Below are 24,660 nucleotides of genomic sequence, written 5' to 3'. Positions count from 1 at the left end.
AATACAATTTGAAAGAGAGAAAATATTTGAACAGCAATGAGAGGTGTGAAAGATTATCGCTTTATATTTTACTGGATAAATTAAGTTTACCTAAATTTTGGCATTGTGAAGAAACTGTAATATCTGCATACACTCATATCTGTATTGTGTGTTCTTGGTTCATCTCAAGATTACAGGGTCCAATCTCGGACTAACAATGTAATTTTCATTGAAAAAGTGTTTGATAGATTTCAGAAGATATATTACGATCTGAAACTAGGTTTTTGATTTTCTTAGGGAGCCCTCCCATAGCATTTTGAAATAACTGGACCCCTAGAAATATCTTGATTTGTAAAATGGTTCATCATAGGGACAGTCTTGTCTTGTTGTCTTGACCAATTTTGTTCACAACTGTGTCAAGAGTTTTATCCTTGACTTATGAAAACTTTACTTTACTCATCTTGTATAGGTATAGGGCTCACAAAAGGATGTTTCAAGAAATGCCTACACTGAATCAAAGAGGTCAGGAATCATAAAACGTAAAGAGCAAACTGAGTATGTATATGCAGGTTTACCAGTAAAACATTTCCACACCAGTATTAGTAAAATACATTTCTAATAAGTTGCAAATGTATTTGTCAATCATATCTCTTACCCTTTCTAATTCCACAATGTTTTCAACCATACAACAAATTATTGCCACGGCCCTGAGCGCATCAGTGCGCAGAAATGAAAACGTGTCTTGTCTACAAAGGTGAAACAGCGCCTGCATGCCACCATCCTGTATGAAAACAAAATACAGAAAATGCAAATATGAAAACATTCTCCATGTTATTTCTGAAGTAACATGTGCAAACTATAAACACTACATGGGTTGAGTAAATCTGACGTGACTGATTGTGTGTATTTGTACAACAGAATATTGCTGGTGAGATAACTAAAATACACCAATGGAAAGCTTCCTGTCTTGACTAATTTTCTGTATAAATTGGTATTTTTAATACTTGAGTATATCATTTGTAAAGTTTTGCACATTTTGTACATACACATATTCATTATGAAATTTTCATCTTATCAGATATTTTCACATTAAACCTTGCTCTAAAAAGTGACCCAGAAACACTCATTAAAATATACGCTGGTGATACAGATTGGGTAAAGAATTTTTGATGAGATTTATTGATTTGGTAATAAAATTATGTTAATTACATCAACATTTTATCAATTAATCTCTAACATTGCTCCACTCACAGTCTGAAGATGTTGTCTAATCAGTTGAGTAATGTCAAAATTTCAATGACTGTTAAAGATGTATTTTACTTTGTGTAATCATTTTAAGGTAAAAATCGGCAATTTTGTTTGACCTTAAGGTTGAACGTGCCTCGGGGACAGATAGTCGAACTCTCAAATTTCTACAATTCTTTTCTTATCTACCCCTTGTGGAGGTTTATTTTAAAGCTCTTGAAGAAAGAAAAACTTACAATTGCTTAGATTTTTGAAAATCCAAATTTCCCCCTCATAAAGTTAACACAGGAAATATGGCAGCCATTTTGAATTTCAAATATCGCAGAATGCTGGGTAATTTGTTTCGCTAGTTCCAAACTTTGCATGGTTGACCCCATTTTAATTGTCGATTTGGCAAGAGAATGGTTGCAAGTTTCATTCCGGAAAAGTGAGCAAAAGTTTAAGTCTTCACTTTTGAGGCGCGTACTACCTCAACATATTCTACCCAATTCCCTGTAAACAGCTCCATAATTGCAATGATAACAGTGGTTTAGGGTTTAACCATTTTGGTAATAAGGTTAAAACTTGCTGAAGGGCAGAATGGTATCAACATGATTAGCATTTCAGAATTGGTACTTTCAGTAAGTTTATAACCGAGCAAATCAACGTTTTGGAAACTTTCCAATACATGTTTAGTGTTTTCTATTGACTTCACAACAAAGTCCATCAAATAAACTTTTATCGCCAATCAATATCTTATGTCTGCAAAAGATAAAATAAAACCATTCTTTATGGACTATTGCTAAAAAGTAGTCTTGAGATGAAACTCCGACCAAAAAAATGCGATGACCAGACTCAGGTGTGAGACCCAAGGGCAAGTAAGTGAAAACAATACCATATTGTAACAATATTTTTGTAATTAATTTTTTAATACCGTTGTCTATTTAACTAGCATTCATCATCTTAACCACGTTTTTGAAATATCGATTTCAAATACAGCTGAGGACACAGTCTGGCATTTATTTTCTAACCTATGATAAAATGGACTAATCCAAAGTTGTAATGATTCAGATGATTCTATTATTGTAATGGGGATGAACTAGAAGAATATTCTGCGGGGACTTACTTTGGCGATGAGTCGACTCCATCTGTCGTCCTCTTGTGCTAGGTTTGTTAACACTGTTATGGCAGTTTTCACACAGCAACTTGATTCATCTCCAAGCCAGTCGAACAAAGTCTGTTAAACAATAGATAGAAAAACATAAAATGTTTCTGAATCCCACAGAATGTTGAAACATTGTGGTTATAATCACATCTGGAGAGATCAGTGGAATTATTAGACCACTGCATATTTGAAAAAAACAATATCAAAATTGGAGAAACTATTTGCAGCAATGTGCCGTCCCTATGATACATCTGGACACTTTGAGTCAAATTTAATATTTATTGAAATTTACTGGTAGAATGTGCCTCATGGACAGATCTTTGGACTTTCAAATTTACTGAATTCTTTTCTGATCTACCAGTTGTTAGGGCTCATTTCAAAGCTATTGGAGTAAGAAAAATTTCCACTGTTTTGTTTTTCGAAAATCAAAAGTTTATTTTTCCCAATAGAGTTAACAGAGGGATGGCATTTTGAATTTCAAATACAAGTATATGTTGGGCCCTGATTTTTATCCTTATTTGGTAAGAAAATTGTTGGAAGTTTCACTGAGGGAAGTTTGAGCACAATATTTTATTAAAAGACTTTCACTTTTGAGTTGGCTGATACAAACATATTGTGTAACCAGTAAAATTTCTCAAGACTTTGTTAGTGTAGCATAAAAATTGGTGCAGTCATGGCACACTGATGAGTTTAAAGTGTAACTTTTAAAATGTTCATCTCCGGATAGTCTGATGCTTAGGACATTATTTACTTTCCTTCAAAGACATTTCATTCAACCACTCTATATGTATGCTTGTTCTTCTGTAACATCCAAGATTAGGTTCTGGCTACACAGTATTTTGATACAAATCTTGGGAGACCTCCAACACTGCAATGGATTCCCTCATTCCAGTCCATGGTTTAATATTTCAAAACTTTCATTATTTGATATTGTATTCTGTTCTGTACTTTGTCTTTTGTACTTTTTCTGACTTAATTTTGTCTTTGTGCGCTGTGAATACTAATTATGTGGGCTGCTGCCAAGGTATTTTTTAATTATCATCAGTATTTTGTTGCTTCTTTTCCTACTTTGGTTGTTGAATTAACAGAATTGCTTCAGTGGATCTTCTTCAATGCATTTATTCATTCATTCATTCATTCATTCATTCATTCATTCATTCATTCATTCAATCAATCAATCAATCAATCAATCAATGAACTGATCAACAAATTGAACACATGGAGTGAGCAAAGTCATTTTCAGATCCCCCTGCTAATGGACTAGTAGCCGAAACAGAAACTAAAGATAAGCCTTTTCTTTTTACTTCTCTTAGGAAGATACAAGTTGTATTAGTATTCATATATGCAGATTATATTCCTTTATGCAAATTACATTAATGGATACTGTTTTTGTATTCAAATTATATGCTAATGTTCCTGACCAATATTGAATAATCATCTACCTTGCATCTTTCACTGCGCTGCATAATTCACTGACTTATTGCATGAGTAGAAGCCAAACCAACCAGGCCAGTGAGCTTTGGCTAGTGGATTTAAATTTGCTCACACGTAAATCAGGTAAATAACGATGAAACAACAATATATGTAACTTGCTAGTTTCTGAGATCTATATTGCTTACCTTTATGAGGTGCATTTCTAACATATCCACTAATTTTGTAAATGACTCGGCTAAATCTCCAAGGCAATTTAGAACTGGCATAGATTGCGGCTTCTCTCCATTTATCCTGTCAAAACTGCGACAAAAAACAAACAAAAAATACAAACAAACAAAGAAACAAATAAATATTTAAAGATATATAAATGAATTTTTTGAAGGAACAGTGTTTGGCAAATAACAAAAACTTTTCAAGTTTCAAATTTCTAAAACTTTACAAGTCAGCTGAAAATTAAGAAAGGCAGATGAGGAACAATTTAGACCGTACATGTACCTTAATAAATATATACAGTCTGTCTCTAGGTATTTTGTCACCAAAAGTTCATCATTTTATAACTTATACAAAATGTTGAAGTGGTAGAGAAATGTTATTTCTATAATATCAAACTAATCCCAGCAAAATACAATGAGTTTTATTGGTCAAACAAAATTCACTGATATAGCTTTGGTCCAATAAGCACTTCAAGTGAACACCAGTATTTTCAATCTTGTTGTTGGAACCTTTACAATCTGCATTAGATGCAGGTTAATAAACAGGCACTAAAGTACAATTAGGGAAATAGAATCACACACAGCGCCAAATCCTGGAGACAAGGTTAAATCTAGCTACCGGCATTTCCCTTTTTCAATACTTTAGAGACGTCAGAGTTTGAACAGTCCATACTACTGAGAAACTCTTCGCCTGAGCATGCATCTCGTAACAAATACAATTTGAGGGTTTCAACTCTCTTACATCCTATAGCAATTCCTTTGAAGAACTTGTAAGTCAGTGAAGGGGCTTAGTTTAATATTCCGGCAAACTTTTCATATTCACATCCCCAATCTAAAGTGTCTACTCAGATGATTGCACAGAAAACCTGAGAGCACATCTTGACCTTTGACCTTACTCTCAGTAAGCTGACACCATGCAAAGAGAAATGTGTTCCTATGATGCGAAGACAGTGAAGAGATTAAAACTTTTACATACAGTGCAGATAAAAACATTTCATTTCAGGTACATAATGAATCTATTGTGTTATCTGTGACTAATTTTGGCTTGGAAATTTACACTTCAATTGTTATTCAATTCAGTTTCTGGCTTTTAGACTGTCGGCGTGCATATGGCAGTTTTTCAAAAGGTTGGATACCACCAGAAGGAGTTTGAAGAGTCCACAGATGGTTCTACTAATGAAGTTTGCTGCAGACAGGTTTCTGAAGTACTGAGTATAAAAACCCTTCTCTGACCGTGATCTTTTCATTTGTCCTACCTGTTCCCTCTAGCATTAGCAATCCCCACCCTTCCTATGCAGACAAATTGGGTTTGCAAGTGTTAGGCAAGATGGAGACTTACTATAATTGAATGTAGTATTTTCAACAGTGGAAGATATGTGAAGTGTGTTTTTTCTGGTTTTTTAGACAATCTAGAGTGTAGCCCCCATATGATGAGTTCTTTCATTCAATAAATAACACCACCTGGTTTCGAAAGAGATAGATTCGACTGCTTGTCTGATACCGCATGAATTCAAGCTTTGTTCAAACCTTACAAATCGCGCACCATATTTACCCATAAAATTGATAATTACTTTCAATCATTATTCAAATGATAATTTTAATGCACATTTAAAATTTAAAAGCTTTTTCATAGAAGTCACAGCTGTATAATTACTGGAAGAACAACTGTTTAATTGAATTTTTCTGTACATGACAGAACAGATGGTCGATGGATAATATACAAAATGTACTGAAAACCATTAGATGTTCAGCACATGTGAGCAGACACCAGTGTTTTTTCTTGATGATTATGAAGTTGTCTCTACTGCTGAAAGCCCTAGCCATTATGTCCAGAGGTACACTATTATTTTACAAAGCTTACCAAAACTCCTCAGGGATATCCATTTACCACAGTGTCTGCCCAATACACAGATGGGCACAGGTCAACCTGTATGACACAGAATTTCACATCTGTACTAAGCACTGGAAATATTAATTCCATTGAATCAATCATTCACATGTACATCTATATTCAAGTACACCACGGCAATGGAATTTTTTTCCAGTTTGTTTTAAGATGGGTGACTGCGCAAAAGTAACAATATTGTCCTTTTCATTACAATGGCATATGTTGTAGGGCTACTAAGAGTGACTAGACAAGAAATATGATGAGAAAAAAGTAGTGTTCACATCTTCCGTATCATACATCCCTTTCATTTTGTGCAGTTCATGCTATCAGTACTTTTTGATTCAGCACAAAATGTAGCGAGCTGATACAGTGCCATTTCCTGCAAAGTAGTGTTCTTAACCCTTTCACCACCATGGTTTGTCCCAAATCCATTGTTTTCTATGGTAAAGTTGGACCTGTATACAGGGAACTGGGGGTAAAAGGGTTCTTAAACATTCCTTTACAAATGACTTTTAGATTTTATGGAGAAAAAGTGCATTGTTGACTATGCAATGAAGATACACCGAAAAGCCATTGAGAAAAACTGCTGTGTCAGCATTTTCTGCAGGTACTGTACACTTTTGTACAAAAAGGAATAAGCTTCCTATCTTATCTTGATATCCAGTTTGACCCCACTTTTTAATACATTTTCCAAAACCACTTTCCTCTCAACATTTTGTGCAAAGTTCCAAGAAAATTACAATATTACAAGCCTTAGGATGTTTTTCTTGCATTTCTACATGCAAAACAATGGAATTGGCTGTTACTGAACTATCCAGGCCATGGGTAGTTCCCATTATTAGTGCTGTATCATAGACAGAAGATTTTGTACCTTGAATACGCATATATTAAAGGGACAAAATCAGCCATTTTTCGTGAATTTTGTTTGATGCAAGATACTACTTATATTGTTTGACATGTTGAAAGATATTGAATAAATGGGTGACCATGCATATATTCGACCCCGGTTTTAGACAAACTAAATGAAACCATCCCAAAAATGAATTCAATGATCATGACAATTAATTCATTTTTGTGATGGTTTCATGTATCGTGTCTAAAACCAGGGTCAAATATATGCATGGTCACCCATTCATTCAGTATCTTTCAACATGTCAAACAATATAAGTAGTATCTCGTATCAAACAAAATTCATGAAAAATGGCCGACTTTGTCCCTTTAAATTGACATATAATGGATGGTGTAAAAGTTTATTTGTCCAAGACCATATGCATAATTTGCAGAATTCCATCAGTTAGATTAAATTGGAAGATACTTTAACCAGGTTAGACACCCGCATACATAAGGAAGGACGGTCAGAGTGAGGATTATGGTGGACAGTAGACTGCAGACTTTGGACAAAGAACAAGACTTGGGCTTAAAGAATGTTAAAATCACAAAATGGCGGACATGAGACTTCATTGAAGTTACTGCACTCACCAAAAAAATGCCACTTCTTGAACTTATTATTTGACAAGTAAAATTCTCCAAAAGATCAGATAAGCCGGTACATGAAATGACAATTGACTATCCATTGTGAAAGTGCCCTACTAACTTACACTGCTGACTAAACAAAGAAGGAAAATCTTCAGATTAAGGCAAACTTAGACAGTTTGGCTAGACATGAATAAACTTCTTCAAGAAACTCGACAAGTCTGACTGGAGTCTTAACTAGCCCGGCTGACAGCCAAAATACCAAATCACCGGCAGGCATCCTAATTACAGGATCAGCACACACAAAGTCAATCAATGAAATAAGATCTCCATTCTTTTGACGCACTTTGAGCCTCTTTTTCTTGACGTGTTAAGACTTAAAGGCTTAGGGTACCCTGAACTGATGAAAGAATTGTCTGCTCACAATGGGTCTTCAACTCTAACTCAGAGTGGCATGAACCACAGAGTTATTTGGAAATCTTAAAACTTTGCTGATACTTTGCTTTGAACCAATTCCTTACACATCATTTGATAATAAGAGCCACAGATATTCTTTCCTTTAACCATTTGAGTGCTGTATTTTTTCCCACCAAAATTTCAGTGCAAGATTTTACCAATTTTTATGAACTTTTCTGTAATTTTTCTGATAATTTTAGACCAAATGAACACAACATTTCATTGGCCACAGTTTGTTATCAAAATTTTGGCAAAAATCTGACAAAAATTGACTGGGGTATATTTTATAAGGGTGACAAAAATTGACTTTGGTGTTCACAACAAAGTAGAAACTTAATTTTCACTCTTCCATAACAATGCTATATGTGGAAGACATTTTATGACTGGATGAAAATGAAGTTAAAAATTGATTCAAGAATGTAGTGTAAAGCATTTGCAATCTCACGACTTTGATAGTGTTTATCAAATTGCAGATTTCTTTTCCTTTAGATCTGCTCACTGGATTTCTAAGATACAGTACAGATAGCATCTATATTATAGTATAGTCAGTATGTCCATTCATTCAGAATAATGGACAACAAATGTAGATATCTGACTGCTGGGTTTATGATGCATAGATGTAGCATTAAGTAATCTTCCAGCTATTTATTTTTATCATTTTATTTATTTTTATTCTTTCAATGTTAGAGGCTAAACAAGTTTTGCCATAAGCTATTTAAATCTAACATGTAACCATTGAGACCAGTATCTTCATATTATCCCACTGTCCAAATAAGAATGAAAAGTATGAGATCTTGTCAAAATGTAATTGTACAACAGATATTTTTAATTTATGATAATAAAAGGTCAATTTGCTTTTCAGTAACATTGACTGCCGTTTTGATAATTTGATATGATTTGAATTTTCATCTCACTTTGCATCACCTGCATTGCTCTTTTATGTTTACTCACTTGTCTAATTGACCTGATTTGACCTTTTACCCTGAACTTGCCCTTTCACCTTACGGGTGAGTTCAAGCAAGAATCAAAATATTGCAATGGACTACACTGCAATAACTCTACTTAGTAGGACATTCAAAAATACTCTTATTCACAGACTTGTACTAAATCTATAAATTATGGTGATTAAATGTATAACTTGAGCATTGAAAAATTCCTGTTAAACCATATTGTGTTATGATGGTACATGTGTATGTTTGGTATATCCAATAGTATCGGAATGGTGGTAAAGGAGTTACCCAACAGTGGGTGACAGAGCTGGCAGTCAGCAACACTGAAAGTTATCTACGCTCAGTCTTATGCCAATATCATTTTGTCCTATATGCTTCAACCAACAGTAGTGTTGAATGTTAAGCTTTTGATTATGATGTATCAGGCAAGGGGTCATGTAACCTGTCCACCCTACATTCACTATACTCAATTCCAAACTACCACTGATAACAATAGGTTTGAGTCAAACCATTGTCGCAAAAGGGTTCACAGTCTGCTTTGATCTCCAGAAAATGACAGAGAATGTCAGAGAGAAAATCGGATAATGTGGGCCCACTGCCAGATGTCAGACTGAAACTAAGCTGCCTCTGTAAAAGTGAAGAAACGTTTTATCTTCTGAAGGAGATGTCAAGTTAGGTTAGTCTGGAGTGCCAACACGTAAACACTGATTTCTAAAGACCTGAGATGTTTTGCCGCGGGTGAGAAACATAAACTGTCATTTTCAGAAACAGCAAAGTAGTTTGAATGGAAACTGAGTTAAAATTTCAAGAGTGATGTTTTGTGATCGTAATCGATGATCATTTTGTGTTCAGTGAAACGACACAATAAAAGAATTGTTGAAAGCTGGCTTGGCTTATCTCCCCAATACACGCACACAAAACTTCTTTATATTGAACTGTTTTATCAAGTACTGGCTGGCGTAGGGACAGCAATATCTTTTGAAAATTCCTCCATCATGACAAAAGACTGTTTTACTGAAAGGAAAGGTTTGTGTCTGCCGTGTACAATCTTGGCAAGGTTAAACGTTTTGCGGTATGAAAGGTCATACTGCAGTCCAAGAGACTTTAAATGATCTACCGGTACATGTCGACCTCAATCAGCTGAAACAACTTCTTTGATTATGCTACTCTAATACATGCAAGGTTTGTCCCTGTTACACCATTGCCCACCGGTATTTTATTTTAACCCATTCGCCACAATGGTTTGGCCTAAACCTGTTGTTTTCTATGGCAAAGTTGGACCTCTACATTAGGGAAATAGGGGTGAACAACCCGTTGATAAAACATTGCCAATACAGCATTGGCTGTTTTATCACAAAACATCACATTGTATAATGATTATTGTATTATAAATATACTGTATATTGAAAGGATCGCTGCAACTTTTGATTCCATTTTATTATTTTTGATCTCAAAATCAAATATTAATTTTTTTTTTATTTTTTCAGCGTAAGTACCAGTGCATCAAAATACAAGCAACTAATACAGCCTTGCCCTGCATGAGTACAATACGCATTGTGTGAAATATGCAGTGTTTTTGTTGACAAGTGAAACCTAGATCAGCCTAAATTCAACTGTCAACAAACACATCAGACATCATACATTAAAGTGAGGCGATTGACATGTCAATCAGACAATTTCTAAATGACTCTGGGAGGAGAACAAGAAATTCAAATGGATGAAACAAACCTGATTGAAACTACATCAAAAGTTACAGCTAACTACTGAAGTTTGGCTTCAAATATTTCTTTAAATTTCGGTTCCCACACTCACCTTTCTACATTTTGGACAAGTTTGGCACATTCCTCCATCACTACTTCTTGTTCCTACGGAAGCGTTTAGAGAAAGAAGGCATGAGAAAAAGTCAAATCACAGCATTCAAATTATACTAGGCTGATTGTCAGTAACTCAAGAAAACTATCATACATGTAGTTTGCACAAATGATGAAATTCATCATGGATTATCACGTTACCATATACCGGTAATTCTGATGTCATTCTGACAGTCGTTTCAATTTTTTAGAGCACTTTTAAGATTTTGGGTCAAAAGTTCAAGCACCTTAATTGACTTTCTAATAAAACATAAATACTGATGACATGTTCCACAATGTCTTGAACCTATAAATCATCAATGAATGCAATCTATCATTAATGTAAAATTTGTGTATGCATGCCCAGTGTGAGTGACCGCCAAAACTATCGGTACTACACTTACACAATTTTTCCATTCTATTAAAGGCATGAAAGGCAGCATTATTGTAGCTTAATACATTTTCATGGCACAACAAGAAAGGCAACTTTTTTTTTTTCATGAATCAGCAAATTCATCAAACTCCTTGGGCCTACTTGACATTTTGTCCATGAACAGGTATATACCATAAAGAGCACCACCCAAAAATGGCTGGGCAGAGAATTTGATACCAGTACTTACAACAAATATAGCCATAGGATCAGGTCCGTTTTCTATATTCTCTGTACAATCATGAAGCATCTGTCTGATGTTACACACCATATCTATGACACATGTATGCACTGCAGCCCATTTTTCTTTGTCTAATTTACTGTAAAAAAATAATGGTATAAATAAAGTTACGAAAATTAAAACAGAAGTTTTGTGAGAACACGCTATTGGTGTTTCCTATATGGTATTTATGAGATACTTGTCAAAAAAAGAAACATGTCAAAATACACATTATTTCAACTCTTACTGTAAATGGCCAGGAATGCAGCCTAATAGGCATGGAAATATTGTCAAAAGATACTTTTTAAGATTAATCTTTCAATAAAATCTGATTTTGTTTGTCCAATCTGATATGCTCTGAATATTCATACATTACACATGTAATGAGTTGCATGTTTTGGCATATGCCATTTCGCAGAAAGTTGATATCAGCTAAAGTACCAACTGGGCAAATTAAAATTTGCTGATGTCACACTTAATTGTCATAGCAGAAATACTAATGGCTGATTGGTGTAATTATTCTTGAAACCCAAAAAATTTGAAGCAATACCACTGATGACTGCACATACATGAACTTAAAGATATTGTGCTCTTTGAGACCATGACAATCTGAAAAGGTATTTTAATATCCTAAGAGAAGAATGCTTGAACAAAAAGACAGAGTTTTATCATGACAATGACGATTTTAATCTTATCAGGATGATCACATTGACGTTTAGAATCCTTGGCAAGACTGTACAATAACATTGTTAATGTTGTGGTGATTTTGTTTTCAAGTCTGACAACAATCAATATTTTTGTCAATAAAGTCAGCATCTGCATAGCATTAAAATTCAGATGCTGATCAGCACAGCGTAAAACATTCTTTAAGAGTGATCGAAGTAAATTCCAAAAGGCAATCTCAGCATTTGCATATTAAATTGTCGCTTACTGCTTTCTTTTTCGTCTGTCATTGAGAAAATAGTTTTATGGCATTCTGGATAAAGCTGAGACACAAAAGTTTTACAATCTCATTGTCCACAACGGCTAAATCTACTGTGCAAATTGATATTCTATTAACTGCTGCTTTGGTATTTAGTATCCTAATCGTTACACCGGCGCATTGATTCTTCAGTGAAATTTCAAATATCTCAAATATTCACATAAATAAAAGACGTCAAGACATCCAACACTATAAAATTTGTATCTCTTTATTTCTGAAGGCTATCCGTTGAAAAGGCCATCAGGTGTATAGCTTCCCTTGTTTGTTGGCCAGCTGAAGGAATGTCTTTTGAATACACTCAAAGGTCACATGAGGGTGCCACCCACTCCATTTTGACTAGTCCTCAAACCACAGCTATGCATTTACTTGTTAACCTTCACGTCTTGCTTGGACTAGGGCAACACCTTACGCCAGTATTTTTTCACAAAGCGACAAAGCCAACTGATGTTGTCAAGTGAAGACAAGACCAGTTCAGCTCCAATGGACATTCTACAAAGCGACACCATGAAAGCTCTGACGGAAGTCACACTCCATTAAAAGATCATGTGTTATTATACTATTGTGAAATACGTGGAGATTAATGGTCTTGTAATTCAGTGGCATTGCTGTTGATGTGGTTTTTTGCCCTGCAGGGTCTGTCAGTCCCTGTTTTTCTTCCATTCGTATGTCTTTCTTTTAAAGTATGTAATCTATTGTCCTCCTGTTTGTTATATCAACATTGCTGTCATCAGTATACGTAGTCACTGGACCATTTTTTGATGGAGTTAACCCCCCCTTCACCATAATGGTTTGGCCAACACCATTGTTTTCTATTGTGATATTTCTATTGTGATGTTGGAATGCTACACAGGAACTGGGGAGGTGGTGAAAGGGTGATAGCTATAGGGGCAATACTCATCAAATCCTTCATACAAGGGCCTTGATCCTATGCAGTATAGGGTTGGTTTCATCAAGAGCGCGAGAAATTGTGCCTTTTGAATTTATTCATAAACTGCTGGTATGCACACTTCTTGAACAGGATTTCATTTCATTTAATGACATGTATGTGAACAATTAAACTCAGATTACTTCCAAGATAGGGCAAAATTTGCAATAAAGATGGTTCATGCCTAAAAAATGAAACACTTAAACTTTTGCTCAAATTTTCATCAAGCAAAGTATCAACCAATCAGTTTCGGAATAAAGAATAAAAAGCAGGGGTCACTGTGCAAATTTTGGTACAAGAGGAACAAATTACCCTTATTTGAAATTCAAAATGAACACCATCCCTGTGTTATCTCTATGCTAGAAAGTAAAATTCCCGATTTTCAGAAATTCAAAGTTGGCAAAAACTTTATTTACTCTGTAAGCTTCAAACTGAGCGCCCCACCCCCCACCCCTTAGTAGTGGGACAAAAGGCTACAGCAAAATTTCGAGAGTCTGACTATCTGTCCCTGACAAGCCAAATTCTAGTCTGACTCAAAGTTTGACAAAAAATACAGTGCATTGACATTGAAACTGGGGAGGGGAAGGGAAAGAGACAGATAGACAGACTGACAGAGTGAGACACAGGAACTAGTTTAAATTCCCCTCTCTGTCTCTCTCTCTGTCTCTCTCTGTCTCTCTCTCTCTGTCTCTCTCTTCCCACTTGTCTGCCTTGTCTGTTCACTGACAGCTGTATATTTGTGACATATACTTACTGAAATGTTTTAGCAAATTGAGAAGTTATTGCACCAGCCTTATGCCTTAGAATCCTCAGTTTATCTGAAAAAGAATAAAATTCAAAATAATAATTATATCTTGCATTTTTATTACTCTGAAATTAATACCGTGATGTCCTTAATTTTAAAACTTTGCAAACTGAATATCTGTTTGTCAGGAAGCCAACAAGGAGATAACAATGTTTAAAGAAATACAACCAATAGAACTGTAGTATGCAGGAATTGAAAATATAGATACTACGTATGTTTAATGAAAGTGAGTATATCCTTTGTTGTCATGGTAATTCCTTTCCTCAGTTGCCATAGTAATTCCTTATAATCTAAACTTCTCAGGTAAATCAGCAAAAGATAAAGAAATGCACTGAAAATGAAAAAGCTGTTATAGTTTGTACATGTAGATCTGTCTGTCCTTGGACTCTCCATCACTAACATCAGTATCGGAATTCTAGACATGTCTTTAACTAGCCTAATCCACAACATGAAATAGGAAAAATTTTTCAAACATTTGAGATTTTTCTTGATGTCAGAGGGGAGTCAATTTAGGTCAGAGGACAAACTGAATTCTTGATATATCGGGCAACTCTGAAATTCAGCAATTTGTAAAAAAATTGCAATTTTAAGAGATAAATATCACACCTTTCACAGAATGTATTCGTTTGGTCTTCTGTCCTTCCTTGATGGCACCAGATATGGACTTTCCTTGTAAAATACACATGCATTCCGTCTCCGTCATTCCGCGCAAGTCTTCCAGCCATCTTTGCACGGAATCAACATCACTAACCCTCATTCTGAAAATGAACCAAAAGATGGACTATAAGTTTTACTGAGTAAACCTTTTAAAAGCCAACTTGATCTTGTCCATTTGTTTTCTGTGGTAAAATTGGACCAGTCTATTGCAAAATGGGGGTGAAGGGGTTACATATGCTGGTGTTTTGGGAATTGTGATTGAAGGTGAGTGTGAAGAAAACATGGACATTCCAATTTTGTTGTATGAACGAGTACATTTTGGTAAATTACAGTATTTCACAGACATTTATTATCATGTTCTAGAGTTACAGTAATTACTTTTCAGTGGGATTAGTTTTTACTGAAGTATGTTGATCAACTGTCAAGTCTCTGACCAAAGAGTGCACAACCTGTAATTGCATACAATTTCCTTGTAAACACTTCACTGAAAAAAATACTGGAAAAGATTCATCTACCAGTTTAACCCTTCACCACCATGGTTTGTCCCAAATCCATTGTTTTCTATGGTAAAGTTGGACCTGTATACAGGGAACTGGGGGTGAAAGGGTTAAGGTAGAATGCGCCTCCGGGACAGATATTTGGACTTTCAAACTTTTACAATACCGGTATTTGTTTGGTCGACCATTCTTGAGTGCTCATTTTAAAGCTTATGGAGTAAATAATGTTTTCATGGACTTAGTTTTGTGAAAATCAGGAATTTTATTTTCTGCGATAGAGATAATACTGGGATGACGGCAAATTTGAACTTCAAATATTGGTAAACATTAGATAATTTGTTTCTCTGGTACCAAAATTGGCAGAGTGACACCTGCTTTTTATTTGCTTTTTACTCGTGATTTTGAAAGAGAATAGTTGAAGTTTGCTTGGTGAAAATTTGAGCCAAAGTTTTAGTCTTTATTTTCAGGGCATATACTACATGTTCCTTAATATGTCTAGTTGTAGTAGCTAATGCTTTAAATTTACATGTGGTATATATCGCTAATATCAGTCTATAAAACTAAATATCTGTTAAGAAGAAACGTGAAATTGTAAAGTTATATTAAGCTAAATATACCTACTGGTATACCGTTACAAACAGATGGTGTGATGAGAGTAAAATTACCACATGCAATATAACCACTGCATGTATAGCGATAATCAACACCACACAAAACAAAATGGGTGTTATACCAATAGTCCATGTACTGTACATTAAACGAGATTGAAGACGCCTGGATAAGCATTACTAGCAACACAAAACATGATTCCCATACCAGTACATGTAGTTTTTCATAAGAGTTTTAGTATATATATATTGTTGAAAAGTCTGCAAAGATAAGCCATGATCACAAACCCATCAGCCACCTGTATTGCCAGTTCATAAACAGTTTGACTACATTTGTTTTCTTGATACATAAGTTGAGTGGCCAATAGAACATGCTGTTAGTTAAAAGAACATCAGCTTAATACAAAGCCTGCATTTTACCATTTTTATCTACTGTAGATGTATTGCTCAGACCAAATCAGCACAAAGGTTGCAGCACCGACATTAACAGATGTGGGTTGACAATTTCATTTGTCAGAAATTCTAATCCACTCATGACAGATGGCAAAGACAATGCTTTTATCCATTATGCTCAAATTTCAACATAACTTTTAATACTTAATTTTAAAGTGATATATATGTTCCACTGTCATTTAAAAGACATTTGAATAAACATCTTGTGGACACCAATAGAATGTATGGTAGATAGCTGCATTATATACATTTCTGATGTTGACTTCTTAGAAAGGGCACTGCATCAGAGTTATAAATGTGTCACATGGCAAGAAAATATGGTTTAATAACGGCGTAAACAATTGCTGTGATTATTGTCAAGGGTTGGGAACAGTTCAGAAATCCTACGCTATGATAATTATTTCAAGATAACGTTGTTGTACTGTACACTTGGGAAACCTTGAAAAGCGATGTGAGGAAAACATAACATTGTCACCCTTAAGGTAGAACGCACCTCGGGGACATACATTCGGACTCTCAAACTTTTACAGTTCTCTTCTGATATACCACATGTGGGGGTTCATTTTAAAGCTCTTGGTGAAAGAAAACTTTTCACCGGCTTAGTTTTTCGAAATTTGAAAATTTTTATTTTTCGCCATAGAGTTAACACAGGGATGGCGGCCATTTTGGATTTCTAATATCGGTAAATCTTGGGTAATTTGTTTCTCTAGTACCAAAATTTGCATGGTGACCCCCTATTTTTATTCTTGATTTTGAAAGAGAATGATTGAAAGATTCCTTGAGGAAAGTTAGAGCAAAAGTTTAAGTCTTTCACTTTCGAGGTGCATATTACCTTAATGAAAGCCTGTGATGAATGAGTCAGTGCGAGGCAGTGCCGAGGAAGACTTTAAGTGTAATTTGTCAGCGCAGGAGTGAAATCAAAACAGGCCGATGATCATAAAACGAGACAAGAGCGTACATGCATGCGGATGCATGACTTGAGATGTTGAGAGAGTCTTTAAGAATTACCTGAGCCAGAGGGAGAGTCGCTGAATTGCGATGCCAGGTGATGATATGGCAATTTGCAGATCCTTTGCCGATAAACCGATCAAAAGAACACCCGTCCACGGTCTACACATATGTGATTGACATCTGATACACACACAAGTTACGCACCAGTCACTGATGAATATCGTCTGTCACCCGGCACGACACAAAATGAACTCTGCACAACCCGGGGTCTCTACTCTGAGAGTTGTTACACAGATCCCATTGTGAATTGGGGCTTTGTCCACCTCATTTGCATAACAGAGAAACTGACAATGCTGTAAACAGGCTGCCTCAAACAATACAACACAGAGCATGTATACGCATTGCACAATAATTGCACTCAGGAGACCACACCGATTATTCTCTCAAAAGACTGCAAAACCAAAACACCGCTGGAAATAATCTCCCGCTACTCACACCCCTGCATCAATACAACTTGGCATAGGCTACATAATACCTAATATGTGGACTATTCCATTATGACCTGAAAGAAGGGGTAACTGGTATTGCATGCTTCATAAGTCACAAATTCTATGAGAAAACGTTTTAATGATGTCTAGAACTTTTCTTTATGTCGAGTACCTTACATTCAAACAGTCAAATGTGTACTATATCTGCTTGAATATGTGATTATTTAATTTTCAAAGTTTAGAGTAAAGAAAAAAGTTGATTAAAGAATTATATAATTACACTGTAATCAACGAAAGTAGTATGGAATCAATGGTAATTACAAAATTTACATTCTGATTTGAGCGGTACCGTGGGTTCAATTAAGCGCAATAAATTAACTGCTGTCATTAATTACATGACCTAATTATTTCTATGATTGTGACCATAAATTTGTAGTTTACAATTCTGTGCAATTAGTGTGGAAATGTAATTTGCGAGCCCAGAATGACCCAATGTTTTGGTACTGTCAAATCTCAGTGTTCTGTCAGAAATCTAATGTACTCAGATTTTGAATTTTCACTGAAAAATCTGGATTTTCAAAACATTATCACCTTTAGCAGTCAGCTCCATTACATACAACATAGAAACACGACATATTGTTATATTATGACAATTTATACTGGGTACATCGCCTTGGTTAAACTGAATTTGAAATTTAATGGTTGCAAATAACAAGAACATCGTACCAGCTGTTTTCAAATTCATATCTATTCATTTGATAACTGCCAAAAGTCAAGGTGACACAAAACCACCACAGACAGATTTTTTAATGAAAATCCTTGAAATTTTGCAGTTTGGGATTTCAAACATACTAGTATATGGATCATTTTGCTCGTTAGCTATATTCACTATTTTTATGAAAACAAATCATTAAATTTTTGCGGTATAAAATTTTACACAGTTTCTGCAAAAAAATTAGCAAATTTACTTTTAGACAAGAAAATGGTGGTACATGTTGATAACTTAATGTCTATTGTCCCTTTGTGAAAAGCAATTTTCAACCTTTTTATCAGTATGAGCAGAGGCAATAGTTTAGGACTTTCATTTTACGTTAAGGACAGTGATTCAGCTAGACTTGCCTCAAAACAGAGAAAATTGAAGGAATAAACTTCAGCAGATTATCCTGTAGATTGTGGTGTGAACACGAAAACCTATACTGTAACTATACTGATAATGCCTGAGAAAAACCATATGACCAGGTAAGTCTAGGATTCAGCCAACTAAAGCACTTGCAATACCAGACATCACTATACTGTGCAATGACAAAGTCAACTACGTAGAAACTACAAAAAGACACATAAAAGATACCAGTACATGAAACCTACGATTGTGACAATAAAGCCGATATATTTCTTTAATAAAATTCTACTGTGGAATTTCAAAGATTATGTACAGGATTACTCAAACTATCAAAAATTGTTTATAAAAATAGAGTTCTCAACAGAATTCACTGTACTCATTCGTATCAGCACCGAACCAAAGAAAAAAGATATCTCTGCTTAAATAATACATTTGCACATAAAATCCATACACAGACATGTTTGAATTAAAAATTTAGACTGTGTTCGGTTCACATTAAAAATTGATATTCCTGCAACTAAAACTCATTGTAAAATTCGTTTGTACTGTAAATTTTCCCTGTCCTATGTGCTTCACCATTTTTCTTTGACTATAGTTTTGTTTCTGAAATTTCAAAAAATTGCAGGTACACCAAAAAGTGTGTTTATTAATTGGCACTAACACGGATGAAAATAAGGTACAACCAATATCCACAGAATGACAAGACGACGACCTGAGAATCTGTCAGAAACACATACCGGTACCAAAATACTGCATATATCCACGACATTTGATGGTAATTCAACAACTTAAACTTGAACTGGTTTGACAAAAACACGAAGAGCAGTGAAGTTTCCAACAAATACTGGTATCATGGAAAAATACTACAACCCTAAACAAGCTGTATGATGGGCTATTTCATATGTGAAGAAAATATCTACGGTATATGAAGATGATTTTCTATGTTATTACTGTATTCAGCGTATAGCTGGTTTTGGTTTCACTTGGTTGGTCTTAGTTGTAACCTGTGTATCTGTGGATGAAAATTATCACGGTACCACTTTCTGTGTTGACATACATTATTTAGACGATGATTTCCACGCACTTAAGCAGAGATAATGATCTGCCTGGCCTGAGATACGGCAACCATAAATAATAGGAGTGCTTTCATTTTAAACCCAATCATTAAAATTGTCGTGATTTTAGCACAAAATTTTACAAACCTGACCTTTTGCAGTTAAAAACACAATTCAAATCTCAATAAACATTGATAGTTGCCAGACAAACAAAAAAAACCACCCAACATGAATCGACTTGCTCGGACATACATAATTAAACAACTTTACGTCTGCTTGCAACAGTGGTCAGAGGTAACTATTGTCAATTGAGCAATAAAAGCCACGCTGATAGACTCCATAGAAATTAACTCTCATCAACAGTCTCCATCAATTAGCAGGGTTTCAGGTAAACTACACTCTTGGGAGCACGCAATCTGATGTAGTTACTGTATCCTATGGACATTCTTGGGACGGGCGTCTCATTAGCCTGTGGTAGCTAATTGCAGAGAGAGGGCCGCAGCTCATTATGAAGTTAATGTAACTTGGAGAAAGTAATCAAGGTTTTAGGATTCAATTAACGAACCCTGGCTACCACAGAATTCAAAAGTAAGACATCGTAACTTGAAAGTAGATGACTCTGTCACAAAAGTATTTACATGCAGTAACTTTAGTTGGCGTATATGCATAACACATACAGGTACGTGCGTCTCAGTCGGCAGGAGCACATGGTAGATTTTCAGCATGCATGAGTGAATATAGATATGCATTATTGAGAATGTGGCCTTTTGTGGTGGATTTGTACGACTGTCTGAAGAAAAAGTGTCGAGCACTTGGCACAACCACCTGTTGCATGGTGTGTGAAGATAGCGCTTCTACTGACCGGTGACCCCTCTTGTCCTCAAAATAAATATTATACAGAAATTAAAAGCAAAGAAAAATAATCTCTTCATAGAGAGAATGTGACAAATCCCTAGTAGAGTTCAACGGACTCAGAGACCATGAGTTTGTGAATGGGGTCTGTTAACACTGTGCCGCTAAAATTCAATATTGACTTTTCTGGGCGGAGAAGGATCACTGAAAATAAAAGTCAACAGTTTTCAACAGCAATCAGCAAATTAAACCCATGTATAGGCTGTTGGTCTGACTAAAGTGCCAAAAAGATTCAAACTCACGGTTGAAGTCTGCGGTTGATCTGGTAGACAACACAGAAGCAGCTGGTACGCATGAATCCCCATACACAGTGGGATTTAATCCAACAAATTGCAAATTTACAAAAGGAAAAGTAAATAACTGAACAATACTGGTATATCTTTTTTGTTAAGATTTTAAGAAATGTGGAAATAGAAAAGGACACAAAAAGCAACTGAAAATTCACAACCATGGATGCCAGTCAATACAAGAAAGTCCAGCTCTGGATTTTTTGTACATGAGACTAGTAAGGAGTACGACCTGCAAGACATTCAAAGTTTTGACACATGATTGTGTACCGTATGTAAATTTCCAACACTGACTTGACAGTCCTTACCTGAGTAGCCAGTACGGCTTCCGTGCCCGCATCAAGTAAAACTTGACCGCTGTTCTCGTGCCCATGCTATTGACGTGACAAGCGTCAAACACCGCACTGAACAGTTTATAATCCGATACGGAAAGACTTAGGAGCCGGCTAAAGCTTCACCCTCGCCTAGAACTCATGTCTGCTAGTGTCGATCAATGTCCGGCTTTTTGATTTCTCTTTTGTCTTGGATTTGTTTTGCACCAACAAACAACAAGAACCAGGATGAATAATTTGTGTGGGATTGACTGGGGCTTTTGTCCTAGTCCGTGGGGACATTGATTACGCTTGCCGGTACCGATCGATCTGTTTTTAGATGGCTAATGTAACATTTAGAGACCCTAGCATGTGTTTTTCCAGGGTGTAAACACACACTGAAGTCACTGAGCATGCACGTATGGCTCCATGCCAACTTTATTTATCTGGGCCTAGCATAGTATGTACTGCTCAGCACACACATGCAACCTTGCCCACCCCTAAATCTCACATGGTACGACCCTCCTGACCAAACTACCCAGCAATATCATATTACTGATAAATTGTGAGCAGGTAAGTAGGTGAAGTCGAAGCAACAAAGAAGTGTGTTATCATCTCTGTGGAGCAATGTTTCATCAAGCTGGAGATTGATCACAACACTTAGATTAGAAGACACTTTTTACCGGTGGAACGTAAATACGACAGGTGTCATTGCTATTCATTCTCATCCATTTTTGTGTTGAAATTTCAACTCTTTCTGGCAATATCTTACAACATACCCATCATGAAACACAAATTCAAATCTTATCTTGTGAAGTTGTTAATTCAACATTTACAAACCATCATTTCCGACATGACACTACAGGTGGATCTGACGCTGCATTTTGAACCAAAAACAATATTCAAAGAAAAAAACTGACCAGAGAAGCAACTTCTTTCACTAAATATTCAATATACCAGTATACTCAACACACTCTGAGAACATGACAAAAAGAAGAGAAAAGTGTACAATTCTATGAAATAATTTGCAAAAATAATCAAGCTTACCTGTCGACTGAATTTGAAAACCATGTATGCAGCGACGATCCCGTATCACTCATATTACTGCAAAAAAGAGGGAAAAACAAATTCTATAGATTACTTCAAAACCAATAAATTTCAGCTGAAAAATTGTTAACGGCAGGTCTCATATTTTGTGTGTCAGTCTATCATTTCTGTTCATGAGTATAATGAGAAAGATATATTGATGATTTGAGTTAAAACATGCCGTAAGGTAGAAATATAAGTACCGTGGGCTAATGCTGAATTGGGCCAACATGTTGGTGACTGTGGTACGAGCTGTGGCAAAGAGATGAAAAATTCTGCATTTATGGCAAAAATACAGAAATGACCCCCGCTGTGAATTTCTGATACCATATGGTTTGGGGCTACAAAGCCAACTACAGGAGAACGTATGGTCAGTGAGGGTTTTTTCATCAGCTTGCAGAGATGAGAAGTGGCAAGTAGATTAAAATTGATCACAAAAGGTTGTGAGGGGAAGGGGAGGGATTTAATTGATTTCTGCCATAGTAGACCCTCTTTTGAATCGGAGCCTACGGTCATTACACCGCCATTGTCATGCAGATTGAGCAAACAAAAGCACACAAAGACAGCAAGATGTTCGTCCCAGTACACTCTCACACATTAAATATTCATCTTGTTTTCTTTCCGATTCTGTTTCACATCTTCTCAGCTTACAACCCAGCGTGGCAAAGTTGCTGATTTTGTTTGAAGCGTGTGCATTGTCACGAACGTTTACGCCATGGAACGTAACAGGTACAGTCGTACATAAACACACTGGTAAATCCACTTTAGGGGATATAAAACCACTCTTCAATGGTTCACAATACTGCTGGTAGTTATTAAGTCGTTAACTCCGGCTTTCCCACACCCATTGTTTTCAATGATTAAGTTGGACTCCACCATTATGGAACAGGGGAGAATGGAAATGGTGCAACATGGTGCCAGGAAACCGTACCACTTGCTTGACTATGAAAGGGAAAGTGTTATGGTACCATAGAAGACTGCAGAATGCTTCTAGCAGATATACAGAATAGGAGCAACCCTACAGACAAAGTGTACATGTATGGTACACACAAAATTCTGTTTATCATGAAATGGCAATGTAACATGCACAAGTCTTTACTATTGACATTTTCCATCTCAGTCGGTAAAATCAAGTGTTGAAAAAAAAATTATAAATATGGAAGGTATACAGATTTCAAGCATTGATCTGCAGGTCCTTTTTGATTCACTGTATGTTTCCAACTTTCTTACTCAAACTGAAATGCGCATTTTGACTAAAACACAGCTGCTCCACCGATGTTTCTGAAATTTTTGTAAATTTATCTAGGTAAAGCATTTTGGAAGTAATGATCCACAATTTCATGTTGTCTATGAAACAAACTCTCTCTTATTTTACACTTTTCCATACCGCTATTTACAACAATACTTCAACTATCAGGGAAAACCTGGGAATATTCCTTGCAATCGATACAACCCCGGCTAAAGGAGAAAGACCAACACCCCTGCTTGATAAATGGTCTGTTCCTTGACAGACGTAATCTCACAGGGCAGTTGTTAACATCAATGTTAGACAATCAATATTTATTTTGAAACCTAATCAATAATTTGCTGATCAATTAAAATGTACTTAATGAGGTAACCCCATTGGAGGAATTACTCTGCTAAACTTTCAAACTGACATGACAAACATCATTAAGAAAGGTCAATAACGTTTGATTCAGACATTTACCAGTATTTTTACTCTGAAGGCTATCGAACAACCACCTGTTTGATTTTGTGATAAACCTTTCATGTGTATGTTACCCTTCCAATGGAAATCTGTGGTATAGCCCCATTGTTTTCACTGGCAAGATTGGACTTCCACATTGCAACATGGGGATGAGAAGACAAGGATGATTTCATGGACAATATCTGTCATATTTTGATAACATTTTCTCTCACTTTTCTCTTTTTTTTCACCAAAACAGTATGTTGAAGTCCAACATCTTTACTAAAAAATATTTGAGCTAAGTCATGGGTTCAACGTGCAATCATGGTTGAAAGATAAATATGCATTGGAACCAAGTCCAGAATTAACAATGACATTGGACATTACCTTGACATTGAGGTGAAAAGATGAAATATTGGGTAATGTGGCATGAATTTGGACAAGAAATTGTATTTTATAGTCACCGACAAAGAAAAGGCAAAAAATACATCAAATGTGTAGTGATTTGACTGTAAGGTACAGAACCTCAGAGACACATATTTAGGCTCTCGAACA

General features: G+C 35.7%; 1 protein-coding gene across 11 annotated transcripts in view; it reads right to left on the bottom strand.

Moving 5' to 3' along the window:
- Positions 1 to 24,660, bottom strand: part of LOC139121810 (protein inscuteable homolog) — a 69,808-nt gene that overhangs the window by 7,768 nt on the left and 37,380 nt on the right. For 8 of the 11 annotated variants that reach the window (XM_070687012.1, XM_070687027.1, XM_070687036.1 and 5 more), the window contains 8 exons: positions 22,380 to 22,436; positions 14,600 to 14,751; positions 13,943 to 14,006; positions 11,252 to 11,381; positions 10,594 to 10,646; positions 3,988 to 4,102; positions 2,330 to 2,440; positions 635 to 760 (listed from right to left, as the gene is read on the bottom strand). In XM_070687012.1, coding sequence (XP_070543113.1) covers positions 635 to 760; positions 2,330 to 2,440; positions 3,988 to 4,102; positions 10,594 to 10,646; positions 11,252 to 11,381; positions 13,943 to 14,006; positions 14,600 to 14,751; positions 22,380 to 22,436 — 808 coding nt within the window. Of the gene's footprint in view, positions 1 to 634; positions 761 to 2,329; positions 2,441 to 3,987; positions 4,103 to 10,593; positions 10,647 to 11,251; positions 11,382 to 13,942; positions 14,007 to 14,599; positions 14,752 to 17,216; positions 17,421 to 21,329; positions 21,671 to 22,379; positions 22,437 to 22,621; positions 22,815 to 24,660 lie in introns of those variants that run through there. The other 3 variants (XM_070687099.1, XM_070687080.1, XM_070687071.1) reach the window with 3 other exon arrangements.

This window comes from Ptychodera flava, chromosome 2, assembly GCF_041260155.1.
Source record: "Ptychodera flava strain L36383 chromosome 2, AS_Pfla_20210202, whole genome shotgun sequence".
In the NCBI taxonomy this organism is placed as follows: Eukaryota; Metazoa; Hemichordata; class Enteropneusta; family Ptychoderidae; genus Ptychodera; species Ptychodera flava.
The sequence above is the reverse complement of the archived record's forward strand: the minus strand, read 5'-3'. Positions and strand labels throughout refer to the sequence as shown.